We start from the raw sequence: 20,980 nt of genomic DNA, 5'->3' as shown, positions 1-20,980 counted from the left end.
TTATCGGGTTTCAGAGCAATCGGTTGATGAATAAGGGATAAGTAGGAATCTGAAATTTCAGGGGATAAATCACCATGGGCGCCCCCATGATCCAAATTCTAAAAATACGAAATCAGAAAATAAAAGACCGAGTGATCCTATGGACCATCAAGTAGAAGGGTCTATCTGGTTTCAGACCAATCAGTTGATAAGCAAGAAGAAAAAGCATAAAATGTCATAGCCCCCATGGTTTTAGTAATGTTGTTGTATGGAGTTAAAAGCCGTCAGTCGGCCATCTTTGGTCAGACTACAAAACAGAATCTTCTGCATATGTATACTCATGTATTGTCGTTGTGCCACGTTTGAACAAAAGCGAACCATGCATATCCGATAAATGGTTGGGTACACGTTTCAGTAACAAAATGGTCGCCAGTCGGCATATTGGATCTGATCTCAAAAAAGAATGACGTGCACATGTAACCCATCATTCATTAATCTGTGTGCCAAGTTTGAACAAGATCAGTAAATGCATGTCCAATAAATGTCTGAGGACGTGGTCAACATCAGAGTTTTTACAACTAAAATGGCCGCCAGTCTACCAGTCAGCCATATTTGATCAGATTGCAAAATAAAGTGAGGTGCATGTGTATGCCATCATGTACTGTGCTTGTGTCAATTTTGAACAAAATCAGTCCATAGATCTCTGCGATATGGTTGCGGACGCACGCACGCACGCACAGATGGATGGACGGACAGACAGACAAGACCCAATCCATAAGTCCAATGGGGGCTATTAATGGACAAGTAGGGATATGAAGTTATACATGTCTCTGAGCTAGAAATTTTCTTCTTTCTCCGAAAATCGAGATGTGATGACCTAAACACAAGAACGCGATTTGGGAAAGTGTCATGGCGAGTGCAGTACCCAGCACCAAAGTGGTTACCCAGGTCAGGGATGTTCACATCAAAGCAGTGGAGAAGGCATTAAATGTGTGGATAGAGGACAATGTCCAGAGGAACATTCCTTTAGGGCGACGTCTGATTCGTGAAAAGGCAAAGCAAATGTACGATCGTCTGGTTTGGCATGGGTGTGCTGCAAACATGAGCTATGCGGCTATGAGCATTGCGGGTATGAGCTATGTGGGTACAAGCGATGCGGGTGCGAGTGATGCGGGTACGAGTGATGCGGGTATGAGTGATGCGGGTACGAGTGATGCGGGTACGAGTGATGCGGGTACGAGTGATGCGGGTACGAGTGATGCGGGTATGAGTGATGCGGGTACGAGTGATGCGGGTACGAGTGATGCGGGTACGAGTGATGCGGGTACGAGTGATGCGGGTACGAGTGATGCGTGTACGAGTGATGCGGGTATGAGTGGCCCCAGTCCCTTCCAAGCCAGCAGGGGATGGTTTGAGCAGCGGTACGGTCTCCACAATTGGAGCTCACAGGCGAACGTGCCTTAGCGCACCACAAGGCAGATTAAAATGTCCCTGCTCAACTCGGACAGCTCATCGAGGAGAAGGAATATGTGCCGGAGCAGGTCTTCAATGCAGACGAGACAGGCCTCTTCTGGAAGAAAATGGCCACAAGGAATTTCATCTTGAAGAAAGAGAGGACAGCATTCGGCTTCAATGCTGCCAAGGACCGGGTATCTCTTCTCCTCTGCGCCAAAGCTAAAGAAGACTGAATGATTAAGCCAATGATGCTGTACCATGCCCTGAACCCGCGTGCTTGCAAGAGCAAAAACAAGCAAACTCTGCCCGTATTTTGGAGGGCCAACAGAAAGGCATGGGTAACAGCTACCATTTTTATGGATTGCTTTCACAACTGTTTTGTCTCTCAATTGGAGAGACACCTGGCAGAAAATAACCTCTCCTACAAGATTCTACTGCTGGTGGACAAAGTACCAGTCAACACCAAGGGGTTGAAGGGCACCAATCGCAACGTCGAGGTCATCTACCTGCCACCCCACACCACCTCCCTGATTCAGCCACTCGACCAAGATGTGATTTCAATGTTTAAAACCACACATTCCATCATATCTCGGATGCTATTGAGCTCACCCCCAAATGTAGCGTCGGGAAATGTGGGAAGGACTTCAACATCGCGCACTGTATCAGCACCATCAACAACTCTCTCAATGAAGTCAAATGCCTCCACCCATTAATGCTTGCAGAAGTCAAAGCCGATGGCCACAGGCAGTGAACGACTTCAGAGGCTTTCCCCGGCAGCACAGAAGAGAGGTGGACAATTGCCGGGTTTGCACGGCAGGTGGGAGGGGAAGGCTTCAAAGACATGCAGCCTGAGGAATTGGAGCATTTCAACACCCCAAATGGTGAGGAGCTAACTGAAGGGGAGGGCAGCGAAGAGGAGGAACAGTTGGAGAGGCCCAACCTGACCGTCACATTCCTGGCGTGATACAAGGTGCTGCATGATATAAGGTCAGTCCCTAACAGGTTGCAAGATTAGCATCTTGCAACCTGTTAGGGACGGACCTTATATCATGCAACCCAGGGATGGAGCAGTGCCTCCGGTTAAAAAGAGGGTTTGATGATGTTTTTCTGCCATACAGAGCTCCACAGAAACCCACAGCACTCAGTGAAACAGAACAAGGTAGAAGAAGAAGAAGAAGTCTGGGCGCTTTGGCGACCCCTTTCTCACCCATATGTGAGCAGGCTTGTCCACATGGGTCCCAACAACTTGTAGATGCAGATGAGTGTGAAGTGCATGTGGGAGGTGCACTGTCATGCGGTATCATGTGGTGCATAGCTCTGAAGAGAACTGTTGGGACTCGAGTTGTTGCTCCACAACAGTGCAAACCAATGGGGTATATGCACTGGTAGATGCAAAGGTATATAATATGTGTGAAGACATGTGAGAGAATCAGTTCTACGAGGTGGACCACGAGACACTACTAGAATCTTGTTTCTCACAGTCTGAGAGTCCTTCAGGTGCTTTTTTGCAAACTCCAACTGGGCTTTCATGTGTCTTTCACTGAGGAGAGGCTTCCGTCTGGCCACTCTGCCATAAATCCCAGATCGGTGGAGTGTTGCAGTGATGGTTGTCCTTCTGGAAGTTTCTCCCATCTCCACACAGGATCTCTGGAGCTCAGCCAGAGTGACCATCGGGTTCTTGGTCACCTCTCTTACCAAGGCCCTTGTCCCCCGATTGCTCAGTTTGGCCAGGCGGCCAGCTCTAGGAAGAGTCCTGGTTGTTCCAAACTTCTTCCATTTAAGAATTATGGAGGCCACTGTGCTCTTGGGAACCTTCAATGCAGCAGAAATTCTTTTGTCGGCTTCCCCAGATCTGTGCCTCGACACAATCCTGTCTCTGAGCTCTGCAGGCAGTTCCTTCGACCTCATGTCTTGGTTTTTGCTCTGATATGCATTGTCAGCTGTGAGACCTTATATAGACAGGTGTGTGCCTTTCCAAATCATGTCCAATCAATTGAATTTACCACAGGTGGACTACAATCAAGGTGTAAAAACATCTCAAAGATGATCAAGAGAAATGGGAGGCACCTGAGCTAAATTTCAAGTGTCATAGCAAAGGGTATGAATACTTATGTCAATGTGATATTTCAGTTTTTTATTTTTAATAAATTTGCAAAACTTTCTAAAATCCTGTTTTCTCTTTGTCATTATGGAGTATTGAGTGTGGATTGATGAGGGAAAAAATGAATTTAAACGATTTCAGCATAAAGCTGCAACATAACAAAATGTGAAAAAAGTGAAGGGGTCTGAATACTTTCTGAATGCACTGTATGAACAACACAATCACTATGAAAATATATGAACTCCAGAGTTCTTGTATGTGCTGAATGTAACTCCCTGGGTTCTTTCCAAATCCACAACAATATGTTTACACACTCTTCGGTGTTAACAGATTACGATTTTGGTGACTGAAAAAAAAAGAGATTCGAGGGGGGTGGTGGGATTCCTCTTGTCCCGGTCCAGTACTGAAGGCCCAAATAGTATTCAAGGGGGCAAAGTCTGCTAAAGCTGACGGTAAGAATGGAGGTAGTATTACTAATATAATACAACAACAACAACATGCATTTTAAAGGCCATTTTCCCTGCTAGTGCGGGGGTTAGCCTTGCGGTCCCCATGACGATCTTCTCCATTTTGCCCTATTTTCTGCATCTCTCCTTGTTAACCCCCTTGCCCGCATTTCTTCTTCCACCATCTTTAGCCAAGTCTTCCTCGGTCTTCCCCGTCTTCTACTTCCTTCTACATTCATTTCCATCACTCTTCTCAACCAGTCACTTTCATCCTTCCTCAACACATGACCAAACCATCTCAACCTGTTCCTCTTCACAGCATCAATCACAGGCTCTATTCCCATCATCTTTCGCAATTCATCATTTGTCTTCCTCTCTCTCAACGATACTCCGCACATCCGTCGAACCATTCGCATTTCCACCCTTTTCAACCTTCGTTGCTGCTCTACGTTCATTACCCATGTGTCGCTCCCATAAATCATAACACTTCTCACACATGCAGCATACACCTTTCCCTTCAGCTTCAACGACACTCCCCTCATCATCAGCACGCCACGCAATTCCCGAAACTTCTTCCATGCACATCTCACTCGAGCAACCGTTGCCGAGTCTGATCCACCTTCTCCATTCAGCATGTCTCCGAGGTAGCAAAATGTTTTCACACCTTCCAGCTTCACGCCGTCTCCAAGATCCAACTCAACATTTCCTCCATCTGCAGCTCCCTCTGTGCACACCTTACATTTGAATGTAGCTGCCACACTGGTTAATGACCCTCTCAGACCACTACATTTTTGATGAACCCACTCAGCGCACATTGTACACTGAATGGAGTTCACTCCGACACCCTTCCTACACACAGCACAGGGCCACTTCCCAGTTCTTTCCACCTCAACACATGCTTTACCACTTGCCATCACCTTCGTCTTTCCGATATTCACCTTCAGACCTTTTGTCTCCATACATTCCTTCCACGTGTTCATCTTTTCCTTCAGTCCACCCATACTTTCCGCAATCAACACCAGATCATCTGCATACAACAACTCCCACGGTAAACCCTCCTTTACGTTCTGAGCCAGCACCTCCATCACAGCTACAAATAGTAGTGGACTTAGTACCGACCCCTGATGCACTCCCACCTTCACCTCAAATTCACCACTGTTCCCGTCCTTCGTCCTTACAGCTGTGCGCGCTCTTTTGTACATTGCCATCACTACTCTGATCAACCATTCCTCCACTCCTAACTTCCTCAATGCCCATGTCAATACTTTGCGTGGAACCCGATCGAATGCTTTCTCCAGATCAACAAACCCAAGAAACAACTTCTTCCTCTTCTCCATCTACTTCTCCTGCAACTGCCTCACAATGAAAAGCGCATCTGTCGTTCCTCTTCCTGGCATGAATCCAAACTGCATTTCGTCGATCTTCACTTTCTTCCTTATCCTCCTCTCCAACACCCTTTCCAATACCTTCATTCCATGCTCCAATAACTTTATCGCTCGGTACGAGCCACACTCCAGAGGGTCACCTTTCCCCTTGTATAGAGGGATCTGGAATGCGGCCTTCCCAATCCACTGGAATGCGGCCTTCTTTCACCACCAGATTACAGATCTCTGTCATTCTCTTCACACCCCAACTTCCTGCTGCCTTCAACATATCTCCCATAACTCCCGTCGGCCCTCCCGCTTTTCTACCCTTCATTGCTTTTATCGCTTCCTCAACTTCCTTCTCAGTTATCTTCTCTGCCGGTCCTAAAACTGGGTTACTATCTATGTTGCCATCCCATTCATTCTCTGTATTCAACAGCATTTCCATATATCTTTTCCATCTTCCTTTAATTCCATCTGGGTCGACAATGATTTGTCCCACTTCATCCTTCAAGCAACTCACCCCCATCACATCACACCTCTCTTTCGCTATCTGCTTTGCAATCCTGAATACTGCTTTCTGACCCTCTTCCGAATCCAAGCGTTCTCCGAACATTTTCCTACATGCCTCCTGCGCCTTTGCTACCTCTTTCTTTGCAGCCTTCCTGGCTGCCTTATAACTTTCATGCTCTGCTGTTTCTGCTCCCGTACCCTTCGCCTTCTGCCACTCCTTGAACTTCTTCCTCTTCTCGTCAATCCTCTTTCCAACTTCATCATCCCACCACCATGTTTCCGAGTTCCTCGGTGGTCCTTTTGTCCATCCACATACCTCACCAACGGCTCCCAACAGACTAGCTTTCATTGACATCCAACCACTTTCAAGCTCAACCACATCATCCTCAACCCTACTCAGCCTCTCTTTTAATGCCTCCCTTACTGTCACCTCTTTCAACCTCCACACCTTCATTCTCGGTTGGTACTTCACCCGCCGAGCTCTCCTCGCACCTTTCACCCTTACGTCGCAGACAACCAAGTGGTGCTGTGAAACAGCCTCCTCCCCCGGGATCACCTTTGTGTCCCGGAGGTGCCCCCTATCTCGCCTACGCACCATCAGGTAGTCAACGGTTGTCGTCGACCCACCTGACATGTATGTAACAAGCTTATTATCCTCTTTCTGGAACTGAGTATTACAAATCAACAAATCAGCTCCATCAGCAAACTCCAAAATCCTTTCACCTTCTCCATTTCTCACACCATATCCGTAACCCCCATGAACTCCGTCAAAACCATCCATACTCCTTCCCACATGTCCATTTAGGTCTCCTCCTACCACAACAACTTCTTCATCTTTCACGTTTTCCATCAGCTTCTCTATCGCACACCAGAACTTGTCCTTCTCTTCATCGCTTCGACCAACCTGCGGAGCATATCCTGAGATGACGTTCACCAAGAGGCTTCCAATCATCATTTTAACCATCATCAACCTATCACTCACTCTAGTCACACTCACCACACTGTCTACAAACTCCTCAGAAAACAGGACACCAACACCATTCACGCCCTCTGGGCACCCTTGCCACACAAACTTGTATTTCTGTCCCTGCCTACCCTTCACCATTCTCACACCACTTCCCTTCCATCTCGTCTCTTGCACACAACATATGTCCCCTCTTCTTCTGACCAATACTTCCACCACTTCTCCTGATCTTCCTGTCATTGTCCCTACATTCCATGTCCCAAACCTCAGAAACCGATATCCACTTCGGGCTGTACCCTGCCCACATGTAGTTGTAATTGTCATGGTTCTCTTTTTGAGGCAATGTTTTTATGGCCAGATGCCCTTCCTGACGCCAACCCTCTTAGTCGCCTCTTACGACACGCAGGGATACGGCGTACCTATTCTTATCCAGGGTACACACTGGGAAACGTTTAAAACATGGAAATTCTGGGGGGTGGGAGGGGCGGCGTCAGCATCACGGCTGCGGTTTAAACATATTTAAATAAATATTTAAACAAAACCATGAAAAACAATCTGGGAAAAGTCTCTAAGTGAGAACGTGGATTTGAGAAAGCAGGAGCAGAGGTGAAAGCAAAACGAGATATAGGGGGCGGGGCACAAGTCGAGACGAGGAGGCCGCACGAGGCGCACGAGGCGCGAACAAAGAAACGACTAATTACACACAAATTTGCAACAACTACAAAACCAAAACCAAATAGAAACAGACAATAACACATACACAACAAAATACGCAGCGGAAATTTGACAAAGAAACGAACGGGAAAACACTCAAACTTTGATGCCGTGGAGAGATCGAAGCAAGCCCCGTCGCTCGAGGGACCGGAAGTCCGGTTATTAATATAATATATTATTAATATATTATATCATATTTTATTATATTATATATTTAATTATATATTTATATTATTATTAATATAATAATTATTATTAATATAATAATATTAGTTATATTATTAATATAATAATAGATAATAATAGCTAGATAAATAAACTAACCAATAACGGGTGTGGAAATTGCGCAGACATTATGGGCCCAATGGTCTCCCTCCTGTGTCGAAATTTCCTTGTAAAGATATTTGTGCACATTAACCCATTATGGTTACAACTGACGGGGGGAAGGGGAGAGAGAGGTTAAAGGTCTAGGTCAAGTTAATTTACATCATACCTCTCCAGGTTAAAGGTCTTGGTCAAATGGAGTCTGAAAAGGTAAAGGTCAAATAACGCATTTTTGTCATCGCTCAATTTTGCTAACTAGTGAGGTACCCGTGCTATGCACGGGTGGGAGGCCAGAAGCAAACAAACAATGCAGAAACAGCTAATGCTAAAGCATGAAACCAATAAATTCCACATTCCTGTAGCACCTTCAGTCGCACGTCAGACATGGACAGCAAGTTCGTGAAGGACTTCCATGAAAAACGTACCCGTTGGCAAACAAACGGGTACCTTTGTTCCATACCCAGTCAATGGCGAATCTGCATATGGCGATCCACGAATTCACATTTAGAAAGTAGAAACCATCATGGCATTTCGTCATTCACTTGAACTCGATATCTCTTTTTTCATTCCAAACAGCATAACTCCAATCACAAATTAAATAACATTAATATAAAAATAAACTTTTAACAACATTTGTGACATAAACAAATATTTAAATCCTGATGTGAAGTTCCGTACGGTTGGGTGAACACAATTACGAATTCAAAATCGTAATTGTATTCACTCAATTCCAATCATCAATTGATACTTTAACAAAACGATTAACACGATTCACGTTTAACGATTTAACATTACGATTGAATGACGGTTGTATTGGGATAATATCAAACCCGCGCATTGCTGTCATCTGTCCACTTCCGCATTTGTGGCAGGTTCATAATTGTCATCAAAATCTAAACAGTATTTGTATAATTTCAATAAAAGCCACATCACTGTTCATATCGGTAAATATTATTCCATCGTGTTTGGAAAAACTGGAAAATTGGAAAACTTGGAAAAACTGGAAAAACAATATAGCCTATTTTACTCCCAGGGGTCCCAGGAATACCCACCCAAAATATCGTTGCGATCGATTCAGCCGTTTTTGCGGTACCTTCGAACAGACGGATGGACATTTGGTGAATTATAGTAAGATGTGAAATCTCAGACCATTTGGCCTTCAAATATGTTCTTGCATCATAATAGCGTACCTGCACTGAATTTGTGCACCTGATATTTGTGGCGTGTCCTTGACCTCCCTTTTTCGGATTGTGACCTAATTACCAAAAAACACCTTTTTAATCATAACTTGACTAACTTTCCTCCGATTTTCATGATGTTGGGTTTATGGGTATATTGTAGATGGAGACACGTTTTCTTTATTTACACTCTATCCCTAAATGTTTATGGTCATGGTTATATGATGGGCTGAAAGAAAATGGCCATCATTAGATCATGGGCAAAGGGTAAGTGGCGGCGATCGCCAAGGGTAAATTGGGGGAGGGGCTTGCTTTGTTATCAAGTTAACATTGTAGTTAGGGGTTGAAAGAAATAATAATTCTCATCAACGGAGGTAACATTCTGTTTTTTTATGCCGATTTGATCTCTTTGCAGCCAAAGACGGCCATTCACACCTGATATTTGATCACCTGGGCAGGTGAATTTGTTTATAGTGTAGGTGCTGCAACCCACATAGAAAACATGAACTGAGATAGCAAGCAGTGCAACCTGCTGTCAAGGGATATCCAATAATATCAAATCAGTTGTTACCTGCCGTTTAGGTAGAAATTCAGAATTTGTTCAGGGTAACAGTGATAACTTGCTTACTCTTGGCAAAAAACACCCTTTACATATTGAACGTCCAACAACTAACAGAAGGGTCACCCAGTCTAACGTCCATTTGAACGACGGTAAACGTATTTTTTCATTTTCATTTACAAAGTGTCACGTCTGGTGGAAGAGCTACAACACATAATGGATGAGGATGCAATAGAAGAAAAGGACCAGCAGAAAGAGAATGGGGGATCACAAACAGCAAGTCTGAGGGAGAGAGTAAATGGAGACGGACAACAAGGGATGCAGCCAAGGATGCTGGCTAAGGGAGAATGTAAGGGGTGGACAACATGGATATGGAAGCAAAATTTGAGTTGAGGGGTTTGGGTGGTTTGATGGGTGTAAAAAAGATCATAGTTTTAGATGGAACATGATCAGAGATGGTGGTGAACAGCTGCCTTGAAGACCTGGAGGGAAGAAAGAGATTGAAGAGGATGTGGAAGTTTGTTCCCCAGGCAGGCAAAGGGAGGAACAAATGAGTGGAGGTGAGCAGTGATCCTGGATTTTCAGAGTTTTAGCAGAAGGGGGTTAACGGTAGCCTACATGTGCTCTGCATAAACCTCGAGGTGGCGCAGGAAGGGGAGGGGGGATAGGAACAAAGCACGGAGAGGGCACAGGGTGAAAGACCAGAATGGAGGAGGTAGAAGACAGAGAGACCACCGACCTGTCTGCGGGCAAAGTCATAGGCCCATAGACTCAGTTTCATCACGGGAGATTCCAAAAATCCTGAAGGCCTTGGTTTATACGGCATTAAGCAGAGCAAGATGTGGAGCAGGGACACCAGACCAAAGGGGAGAGTAGTGCTCCATCAAGCTGTGGACGAAGGCCTTATCGGTGAATAGGAGTTCAGGTGTGCTAAGAAAGGACTTTGCATGAAGGAGAATGCCCAGTTGGCGACTGGCTTTGGAGGTCAACTTTGAAATGTGGTTTGCCCCAGAAAGATCATGGCTGAGAGTGAGCCGCAAGAGATTGAGTGACTGAGCTTCCTCAAGAGGATTGTTAAGAACGTAGATTTGGAAAGTTTGCCATACAGTCCTTTCGGAGAGAGATTTCTCAGGATTAAAAGACATATTCCAAGTGTTTGACCAGCTTTTGATTTTGTCAACAACTGAAGAGAGGGAAGAGGCTGCAACCTGCCTGTCTGAAGGATGACGGACGTTATGACAGAGGGTGCAGCCATTAGCAAATAGATAAAGATGGTTTTGCAGAGAGTCAGATCATTGATGAAGGTCGGGAATCGGACTAGGCCCAGAACACTGCGCTCCAGCCAGGACAGGGAGAGGATATGAAAGGATTCCGTTGAGAGCCACACGTCGGCTACGAGAGTGCAGGAAGTCATGAAATCATGTGTGGAGTTCGCTTCAGATGCCATAGGCAGACATGTTGGATCTGTGTTCTGGAAATTTAGCTTGTCTGACACTTTGTCCATCATAAATAAGCTGTTGCTACACATCAGACATTTGTCTGTCTTTAAGAGCCAAGTTTCAAAAGGCCGACCTAACTCGTATCTATTTGCAGCATTCGCACCCTTGTTTTGTGCCGTGAGTTTGGTCAGTGTCAAGCCTAGAATTCCCCTTCATAATAAACTTAATGTTTCATCTTCCAAAAGTATCAATGACCCTATAAAAAATGGCTACCGATATTTCAAGCATGCGAACAAAGGCCGAATGCAAATCTCCCGGCACGCCGTTCTAGTTCGTTTCGTTTCTAAAACCACAGAAAATTTTCTCCTCCCTTTCTTGTACTGAAAAGGATGGATGTGCCAGCTGAGTTCGACGAAATTAATTTTTAAAAAAGCAATGTTTATGGTGAGAAAAGTGGTTTGAAAGTTCATTGATGACGTCATATTTGCAACAGTAATTTGATACCTTTCACTGAACATCGTAAAGAGCTTTGGAACTCCAATCGTGTTTTCTTTCTTCCCCAGCAAATATTTCCATGCCAGTCCTTGGATTTCATCACGAGGTGCCTCGAGGTACTCACTCGATCGTCCTCAAGGAACTTTGACAGAACATTTTGATAGAAAGTTGTGCTACTGATTGAAGTTGGATGGCAGATGCTCAGATATTTTTTTTGGATATTTGATTTAGATTTTTGATTTTTTTTTGATATTTGATTTTTGATTTTTGATTTTTTTGATTTTGATTTTTGATATTTGATTTTGATTTTTGATTTTTTTTATTGATTTTTTTTTATTGACAGATAGACAGACTGTGCACTTATAAATGTAATGGCAGTGTCATGTTAGCTTATGCAAGAGCATTTTGATGCAGATGTAAGTGGTATAAACTATAAATGACATTTCTGCAATCTTTTTCCCTCCCAAAAAACGATTTATCCAACGGAAAATTGTACATGGTACGAGAACAGGCCTTATTATGTTTTGGGACATCCAAGTAGAGTGCCCATTCTATCAAAAACACTCCGATAGGATTGAGGAATCTACTACTACCTATTTAGGCTAACCCCCACTGCGGTAGGGAAAATGGCCTAAAAATCCCTGTTGTTGTTGTTGTACTTCCTATTTACCTGCCCCAATTATTCCCACCTTGTGCGCTTTCCCGTGGACGGTTTTCAACTGGAGCTGATTGGAGCAGGAATTTGGAATTTGTTCAGGATGCCATCGATAACTCGCCAATGCTTCCCGAAAGACACCATGGGGTATTTGATGTCCACCAAATACTGCTGGCAGATGGGATACCGAGCTTAACGTCCATATCTGAAGGACGGCAACACTTTCACTTTATGTCCGCAAATTATCAATCTGATAGATCATAGTCGGCCCAGGAATCCAGCCCTGACTAGACAGCCCAGAGGTAGTGCGGCTACCTCACTACCTTTTTGGCTATAGGACTGCAGAATGATGAATGCCATCGCAAAGGGCTTGGGAATCAAACTCAAATTTTTTATTTAAGAGAAAAATACACAGAGCAAGATTTAATAGATGGTGTTGAGTTATAAATAAATAAATAAAATACCAAAGTGCATTTGTTAATATGGAAAATATGAGAAAAGTAGAGGGGAAAACACACTGCGCTTTGAGGAGATCTTTCTCACGCCTCTCAAGTTCTGCGCGAGCTTTATTTCTCTCTTCCTCCTCCATGTCAAGCTTTGTCTCCAAGGCTTTTCGTTCTTCCTCAATCTTCACCTGCATCTCACCCATCTTTTCGGCAGAAATCTTCTTCTTACCTGCATACAACATATGGATTTGTAATTCCACGAACAGCTTGTAACAGTCTTCAAAAACGCAATGAAAACTGAACAACAAACCAGAAAAACGAGGTTTCATTGAAACACCGCAGCCCTAAAAAAAATGTTACAGAACACATCGACAGACAATAAAATGTGTCTGAAGTTAATGACAAACACAGGGTGAGAAAAAGGTGACAACGACTCATCAAAATGAAATTCCATACAAACAACAATGAGGAATGGAGGGGAACAGCAATCAATTAGCAAAACATCACACCCTGGAAACACAAACTAGAGCGCCATCTGGTGGTTACAATCAAGAATAGCTTTGGGAGATCTATTTATGGAGTCATCTATATATTATGTACATACCGTATGTCGAGATCTTGGGGTTGGTGAGGAGAACGTGAATAAACTCAGAAAATTAAAATAAAACAAGAAAGGAAAAGATAAGTGTGAAGAACAGGAAAACAAATAACAGGATTGGGAGAACAGAAAAAGGGTATATATATATACATGTACATGTCGAAAGTTTTGTAGCTCAGGATTCATATTGTAAATGATAGCACACTGATAGTAGAGCGGATAAGGGGGAAGAATCGTGCACTTTTTGATAAAAGCATCAAACTTGGTACATATCATCAGTAGGCCATTACAAGAAAAAATAGATATAATGCCATCCCAGTTTTGGCCTATGACGGCTGTGGCGGCCATTTTTCAAAATGGCCACCATCTAATACTAAAATACCATATAACTCAACAACCAAGAGGCCTAGAATCTTAATTCTGGTGCCTATATAGGTTTTTGGGGTCATATAATTCAAAGAAGGCAATAATAAGTATGTGTTATCACGTCTTGTACCACTTTTGGAACATAAGTGCCCTTTTCCAGTTTACAGAGACATTTGGCGGTCTTTGTATTGCTTTATTTTGTATTGATGAAATATAAGATACCTGTACTGTAAATTAAACGTATAGTGCTATAAAAAAATAACAGTCAAAACGAATACGAAGCCGAGTTACTTATTGTTGTAGATACCAATGTGCCATGAGTCAGTTAGGTTTACCATCAAATGTGAAATGCCAGATATCACATGAACTAATCATGGCAAAACCCCCACATTCGCACAAAGCTGTACGCGGCAGAGCTGCTTTTGTGCATTTGCAGTTTGTTCGACAGCCTTTGGTACAACCGCATCGAATAAGTTCTCTGCAAACTCTGCTGGCTTCAGGAAGACTGCTCCAAAGAACATCCCAGTTTCCATCACTACTACGAGTCCATCCCCATCTATCCGGTTGTGGAGGCGTAGCCTTTGCTTCAAGCACCTGACTCCAGATGTGACCGGCCTGGTATACTGCTCGTCTAGTGTGCTGAAGTGGAGCACCCTTGGTCGGTGGATTGTTGCTCACGTCTCTGCCTTTCCGTGTGAATAGGTCGATCCTGAGCTCATCAACATGGTGTTTAGAACTTGTTCGGTCATAAAGAAGTACGACGAATCTCTCCAGAACATCCATAGCAGCATCAACATCTGACATTTGTGGTTGTTCCAACAGCTTCATTAACTCCATTGTAACCTCAGGGCACATGCTCCATGTATCCCAAGCAGTCTTCTTTCTTCTGCCAGCAAAGCAAGAGGTCGTATCGCACCGAGTAATGGCGTGAAACATTGGAAGTGCAATGGACTTCTCAGGACCAATTTCAGCTGAGATATCATGAGCTGGTACCATGCGCATATGCTTGCCTGTGCCGAACGCCACCCATAGAGCATCCAGTGTCACTTGTAGCTTTTGAAATACATACACTGCCAGAACAACTACATCACTGTCCACACTCCACAGTACGGATGAGAACAGTGTTGTGTTGTTTAGCTGCATCAGCAACATGAAGCATCATACGGCTGTCTGCTTCCTCATGTGTACAAGGGGCTAAACCTCCCATGTTTCTTGGCTGGTGACAAACACTATCCTCATTCAGCGTACTGATTACTTGCTTCTCTGTTTGAATATTGACAACTTCTCTGCTGAGGAATGAGAACAGTTCCTTCTTATTGTCAGAGAGCCGCAACAACTCTTGCCAATTTTTCGGTACTGCAGTCTTTGGCTCAACCCTTCGACGGATTCCTTTCCCTCTCTTCTCTCTGGTCTGTGCCTTTAATGGATCTGGCCTGTAATCATCCCAGACAACATCAACCCTCTGAGCTCTTTGTAGCTTAGAATTTACATATGGCAGAAAGACATCGTGTGCATATTCCTGAAATGTTTTTGCTGCTCCAGGCTTCAACATATTAACAATGACAGGTCCATCTAGCACAACAACTTGTCCATCCATCTAACACAGCGTAGCACAACAACAACGTATAAAAGGTGGTACCGTAAGTGACCACACATACTCGATATTGCCTTCTTTGATTTATATGACCCCAAAAACCTATATATAGACACCAGAATTAAGATCCTAGGCCTCATGGTTGCTGAGTTATGTGGTATTTTAGTGTCATGTGGTGGCCATTTTGAAAGATGGCCGCCATAGCAATCACAGGCCAAAACTGGGATGGCACTATATCTAAGTTTGTTTCTTATGGCCTACTGATTATGTGTACCAAGTTTGATGCTTTTATCAAAAAGTGCACGATTCGTCTCTATATTGCACCTATCCGCTGGACTATGAGCAGTGAAAGAATGAAAAAAAATTTGTGTGTATGAAAAGAGAAAAGAGTGTGAAAAGAGAATGAAAAAAAAGTTTTTTGTTTTTTTTTCGAATTAGCAACGCAGACCTCAGAACAATACATCACCTATGACCAAGAACTAGCGAGCAACTGCCACATCAGTTCGGGTCATCTCATGACACTTATTCAACTCTGCCTCAAATCAACGCACTTTGTATTCGACAGCACCATATATCATCAACATGAAGGAACCCCGATGGGCTCACCCATCTCACGGCTCATCGCTGAATTGGTGATGCAACGCTTTGAAGATCTAACACTACATGGCGATCCTTCTCCGAGGTTGTGGCTACGGTGCGTTGCTGATACATCCATGATCATAAAGAAGGCGGATGTTGACCGTTTCCACAAAAAGATAAATTGAACATGGCCAGCAATACAATTCACATGTGAAGTAGAACAAGCTGGGTCTCTGCCAATCCTGGATGTAGAGCTTTCCAGGGATGGAAACGGCAAGCCACACGCAGGTGTACCGTAAACCTACTAACACAGACAAAGTATTTGATTACCGTCGTGGCCATCCCACCTGCCACAAAATAAGTTGTGTTCGCAGCTCAGTAGATCGTGCAAAAACACACTGCAGTGACCATGAACAACGCCGGATGGAAATGCTGCACGTCACTGCACGTCACTCAACTACAGCGAGAAAACCACGACTCAAATGCATTTATAAAATCGTGTCACTGGAAATCCAACTACAACAACATCAATCCAACCACACCTCCAAACACGGTGGCACTTCCATACATACAACACATTTCCGAAACCACAAGCCACATTCTACGTGAATACAACATCAACATAACCCACAAACCACAAACATCCTTACAATCACAGCCATCAAAGCCAAGAGACCAGGTGAAAAAATTTGACAGAAAGAATGTCATCTACAACATACAATGTGAAAATTGTGAAGCCAATTATGTGGGCCAAACATCCAAATGCTTAACCACAATGCTAACTGAACACCAACGTGCTGAAAGACGACAAGACAGGTTGTCATTCGTTGCGACACACATATACACACACAACAACACCAACTCTCATGGAATCAGACCAGAATCCTTGGCACAGGATCTTTGAGTGAACCGCGAGATAATCGAGGCCTGGTACTCTGATAAAAACTCCATCAACCGACACATCGACTTACACCCCACATACACAGCACTACGCAATAAATTACAACGTCAAAAACGGCAGAGTCATTTGAATGCAGGGAAGCCCTGTAATTGGCAAGGAATTGGACCAATCCATGACAGGTTCCGTCGGGGACGGTTCCAAACGGTTAACACCACACTCAACGCCTCTGAGGAAGAGAACTAGTTTGTTCCTGAAACATCAGGCTATTAATAAAGAATGTTTTCATTATTTTACTGCTCAGTGTGCTATCATTTCCAATATATATATATATATATATATATATATATATATATATATATATATATATATATATATATATATATATATATATATATATATATATAATAACGTAAAGACTCGACTTTGTTATCCCTTTTACGCCGCACCCAGTGACCCGATGCCCACGGCACTAATGCATTTTCCATCTACGAACCGCGCTCTTTGTTTATCACGTACAGCCATACTCGAAAAATCTGAATTCGCCGACTTTGGGACCCAAAAGCATCCGATTATCGGCCGATACGACGCCATCTTACGACACCATCGTATTGGCGTCTGCTGGGCGAAGGCGATGGTCAAATGGTCTTTATCGTCATTTTAATAAAGTTAAATGGAGTGACGTTTTGGAAACGTTTTTTGAAGTTTGAAGTTTTTTCGAATCGAAGTGAAGAAGTTTTTGAAGTTTTGATTTTGGAAACGTTAAATGGAGAAACAGTTTCACAGGAAGAGAATGCGATGCGATGAAGAAGAATCCATCTTTATTTTATTTTTTTGAACCACAAAAGATTGAAGCTCCACGAAGTCAAGAATGTGAAACTACGTGAATGTAATAAAATAACAAGTACAAAAAGTTTTAATTAAAACAAAAGCCGCGTCGATGTTACACAATGCCTAGATGCAGCTGTGCCTATAACGTCGATGTTATAAGCACAGGACATTCCTATTGATTTGATTACTTATCTATATAATAATACCGTAAGGACTCAACTTTGTTATCCCTTTTACGCCGCACCCAGTGACCCGATGCCCACGGCACTAATGCATATTCCATCTACGAACCGCGCTCTTTGTTTATCACGTACAGCCATACTCGAAAAATCTGAATTCGCCGACTTTGGGACCCAAAAGCATCCGATTATCGGCCGATACGACGCCATCTTACGACACCATCGTATTGGCGTCTGCTGGGTGAAGGCGATGGTCAAATGGCCTTTATCGTCATTTTAATAAAGTTAAATGGAGTGACGTTTTGGAAACGTTTTTTGAAGTTTGAAGTTTTTTCGAATCGAAGTGAAGAAGTTTTTGAAGTTTTGATTTTGGAAACGTTAAATGGAGAAACAGTTTCACAGGAAGAGAATGCGATGCGATGAAGAAGAATCCATCTTTATTTTATTTTTTTGAACCACAAAAGATTGAAGCTCCACGAAGTCAAGAATGTGAAACTACGTGAATGTAATAAAATAACAAGTACAAAAAGTTTTAATTAAAACAAAAGCCGCGTCGATGTTACACAATGCCTAGATGCAGCTGTGCCTATAACGTCGATGTTATAAGCACAGGACATTCCTATTGATTCGATTACTTGATGTTATTTTTGTGCAAAGTGAAAATATATCTCGGCAATTTCCCGTGTGTGGCGACGAATTTTTAATATATCTCGGCATTTTCCCGTCTGTTATTTCAGGCGGTGTATGACTGACCATGCCGCGATGTAAAAAAATATATATCTCGGCAATTTCCCGTATGTGGCGACACATGAACGAAGCTATGCTCCTCTCTCCACATTATTGTGACGACGTATAAATGAAATATTTCATCGTGACGATTGTCATCAAATGGACGAATTTTTAATATATCTCGGCATTTTCCCGTCTGTTATTTCGGGCGGTGTATGACTAAGCATGCCGCGATTTAAACAAAATATATATATCTCGGCATTTTCCCGTCTCTTATTTCGGGCGGTGTATGACTGAGCATGCCGCGATTTAAAAAAAATATATGTCAATGGATTTGAAGTTACAGGCCTTTGAGAATTCATTTCGTTCTATAAAGGGCAACTTTCATCGGATTTTCTTCCCGTTTTTTTTTCAACCGAGTCTAAAACTATGTTAGCGACTGTGAAAAATGAAATGATATATCGAATTTGATTGAAAGAAAACTGTGTGAGAGGAAGACACCACGGGCCTACAAAACAGGCCTCAAAGCTATGCGAGTTAATAAAATGGTGGATATTTGTTTATATGAAGGCTCTCCCAGAATGGGTGGAGCTATGGTTCCCAGAATGGGTGGAGCTTTGAGGTTTTGTCTTCTCTGCAAGAACAACAACAAGAAGAAGACGAAGAAGAAGACGTGGTGACAACAACAACAGCAGAGTGCACTCTATGAGCAGCGTCTGCGACGCAGCTAAAAATGTACATAAACGACACAGTTCTATGAAACCGTTTCACAGGAAGAGAATGCGATGCAATGCGATGAAGAAGAATCCATCTGTTCCGCCATTTGTGCCGGTGTCATTGATGGCGGTGTATGCTAACCTCATCAGGTGGGTTTACCATAATTTCTTCCATATACTGTGATAACAACGAAGTGAAACCGATCAGCAGCCCATCAGTATCTGCTCTATTCACGGTGCTTAAGTTAATCCTTCAAATCATTTAAAAACAACCCAACGTTGACGAAGCATGGCATACGAGGCCCGTTCAAAAAGTTCACGGAACGACGTACTCTCAAAGGTCTGAGGCCAAAATGTTTGTTTTTTTCCCCCCTTACACAACGGAAACAACAACTGGATAGGTAGGGCCGAGGCCTACGCTTACGTTTCGCTCCTGCATCTGCCACCGTTCATGATTATCAAAGTAGGCTTTACCCTGTTCACGATAAGGTAGAAATCAGTGAGGTGTATACGAAGAGATAAAAGGATGGCATTGACTTCGAGACGGTACGTGATAGTTGGCTGCGGCTGGCTGATGCCACGTTTTTTTTTTTTCCTAAGTGCCATGGATGCTGATGGACATAATAAAGGTATCGGCTGATCTCTCATCGTAATATTACCCGATGGAAATGAACTGTTTCTTTGTTTGTCATTTCCTGTGCAATAATGTCAAATTGATAAGTCAGACATCCTTTTCTATTGACAGCTGCGCTCCTTTTCAATGGCATCGTCTATTGATATGCATGTTCTTCTTTCATATAATTTTACACATGCACAATCAGTATTTCAACTCTTGCAGACATTGGAAAGGAAGTTGACTCACAGGCCAACTCTCTGGCTCAATCACAGGCCGACGCACAGGCGATGTAATTGTGAGTAGCATTTTTGCACAAGTGAAAATTGAAAATACACGTTTTTGGTATGTGGCTATGTTATTTAGTGTTTGTTTTGTCTCTAACAATATAAAATACAAAGTCAGGAGGTGACACTTTATACACAGTGTAAGTTGGATTCTACAAAGTGTCGCCTTTTTCTTGATTTTGTTCACACAAATCCAACCCACACCATATAGTCTCATAAAAAATGGCCAGAGTGGTGCTATGCCGATTCCTATTACGAATCCATTCATTTTTCAAAAGTATATCGTAGCGTTGTCATTTAAGTAGATTGCAATAAATACGTTGTTCATATACGCACTCTTCATTCTCATCTTTCTTCCTAACTCTTACTCGGACAAGCAAATCCCCTATGCCATCCATATTGGTACACTCTATCCATACACCACATCCTCCCTTCCGTGGATGTTCCACGGGTTTCGGCTAGTCTATATAATAATAGCGTAAGGACTCAACTTTGTGATCCCTTTTACGCCGCACCCAGTGACCCGATGCCCACGGCACTAATGGATTTACAATCTACGAACCACGCTCTTTGTTTATCACGTACAGCCATACTCGAAAAATCTGAATTAGCCGACGTTGGGGCCCAAAAGCATCCGATTAACTGCCGATACGACGCCATCTTACGATGCCATCGTATCGGCATCTGCTGGGCGAAGGCGAAGCAAGCCGTACACTGATTGGACAGGCGAAGGCGACAGCAAGCCGTCCACTGAGTGGACAATCCCAGAGTGGTGCTATGCCGATTCCTATTACGAATCCATTAATTTTTCAAAAGTATATCGTAGCGTTGTCATTTAAGTAGATTGCAATAAATACGTTGTTCATATACGCACTCTTCATTCTCATCTTTCTTCCTAACTCTTACTCGGACAAGCAAATCCCCTATGCCATCCATAATGGTACACTCTATCCATACA

The 20,980-nt window shown here is 43.2% G+C and overlaps 1 protein-coding gene across 1 annotated transcript in view; it reads right to left on the bottom strand.

Annotated features, from left to right (window-relative positions):
• The window catches only part of KIF3A (kinesin family member 3A), a 407,615-nt gene that overhangs the window by 220,116 nt on the left and 166,519 nt on the right, over window positions 1-20,980 (bottom strand). The window contains exon 10 of the mRNA XM_078775379.1: window positions 12,705-12,861. Within this exon, the coding sequence (XP_078631505.1) occupies window positions 12,705-12,861 (157 nt within the window). The remainder of the gene's footprint in view (window positions 1-12,704; window positions 12,862-20,980) is intronic.

The sequence above is a fragment of the Myxine glutinosa genome, chromosome 4 (assembly GCF_964187855.1).
Source record: "Myxine glutinosa chromosome 4, kmMyxGlut1.1, whole genome shotgun sequence".
Classification (NCBI taxonomy): Eukaryota; Metazoa; Chordata; class Myxini; order Myxiniformes; family Myxinidae; genus Myxine; species Myxine glutinosa.
This window is presented reverse-complemented; position numbering and strand designations above follow the sequence as displayed.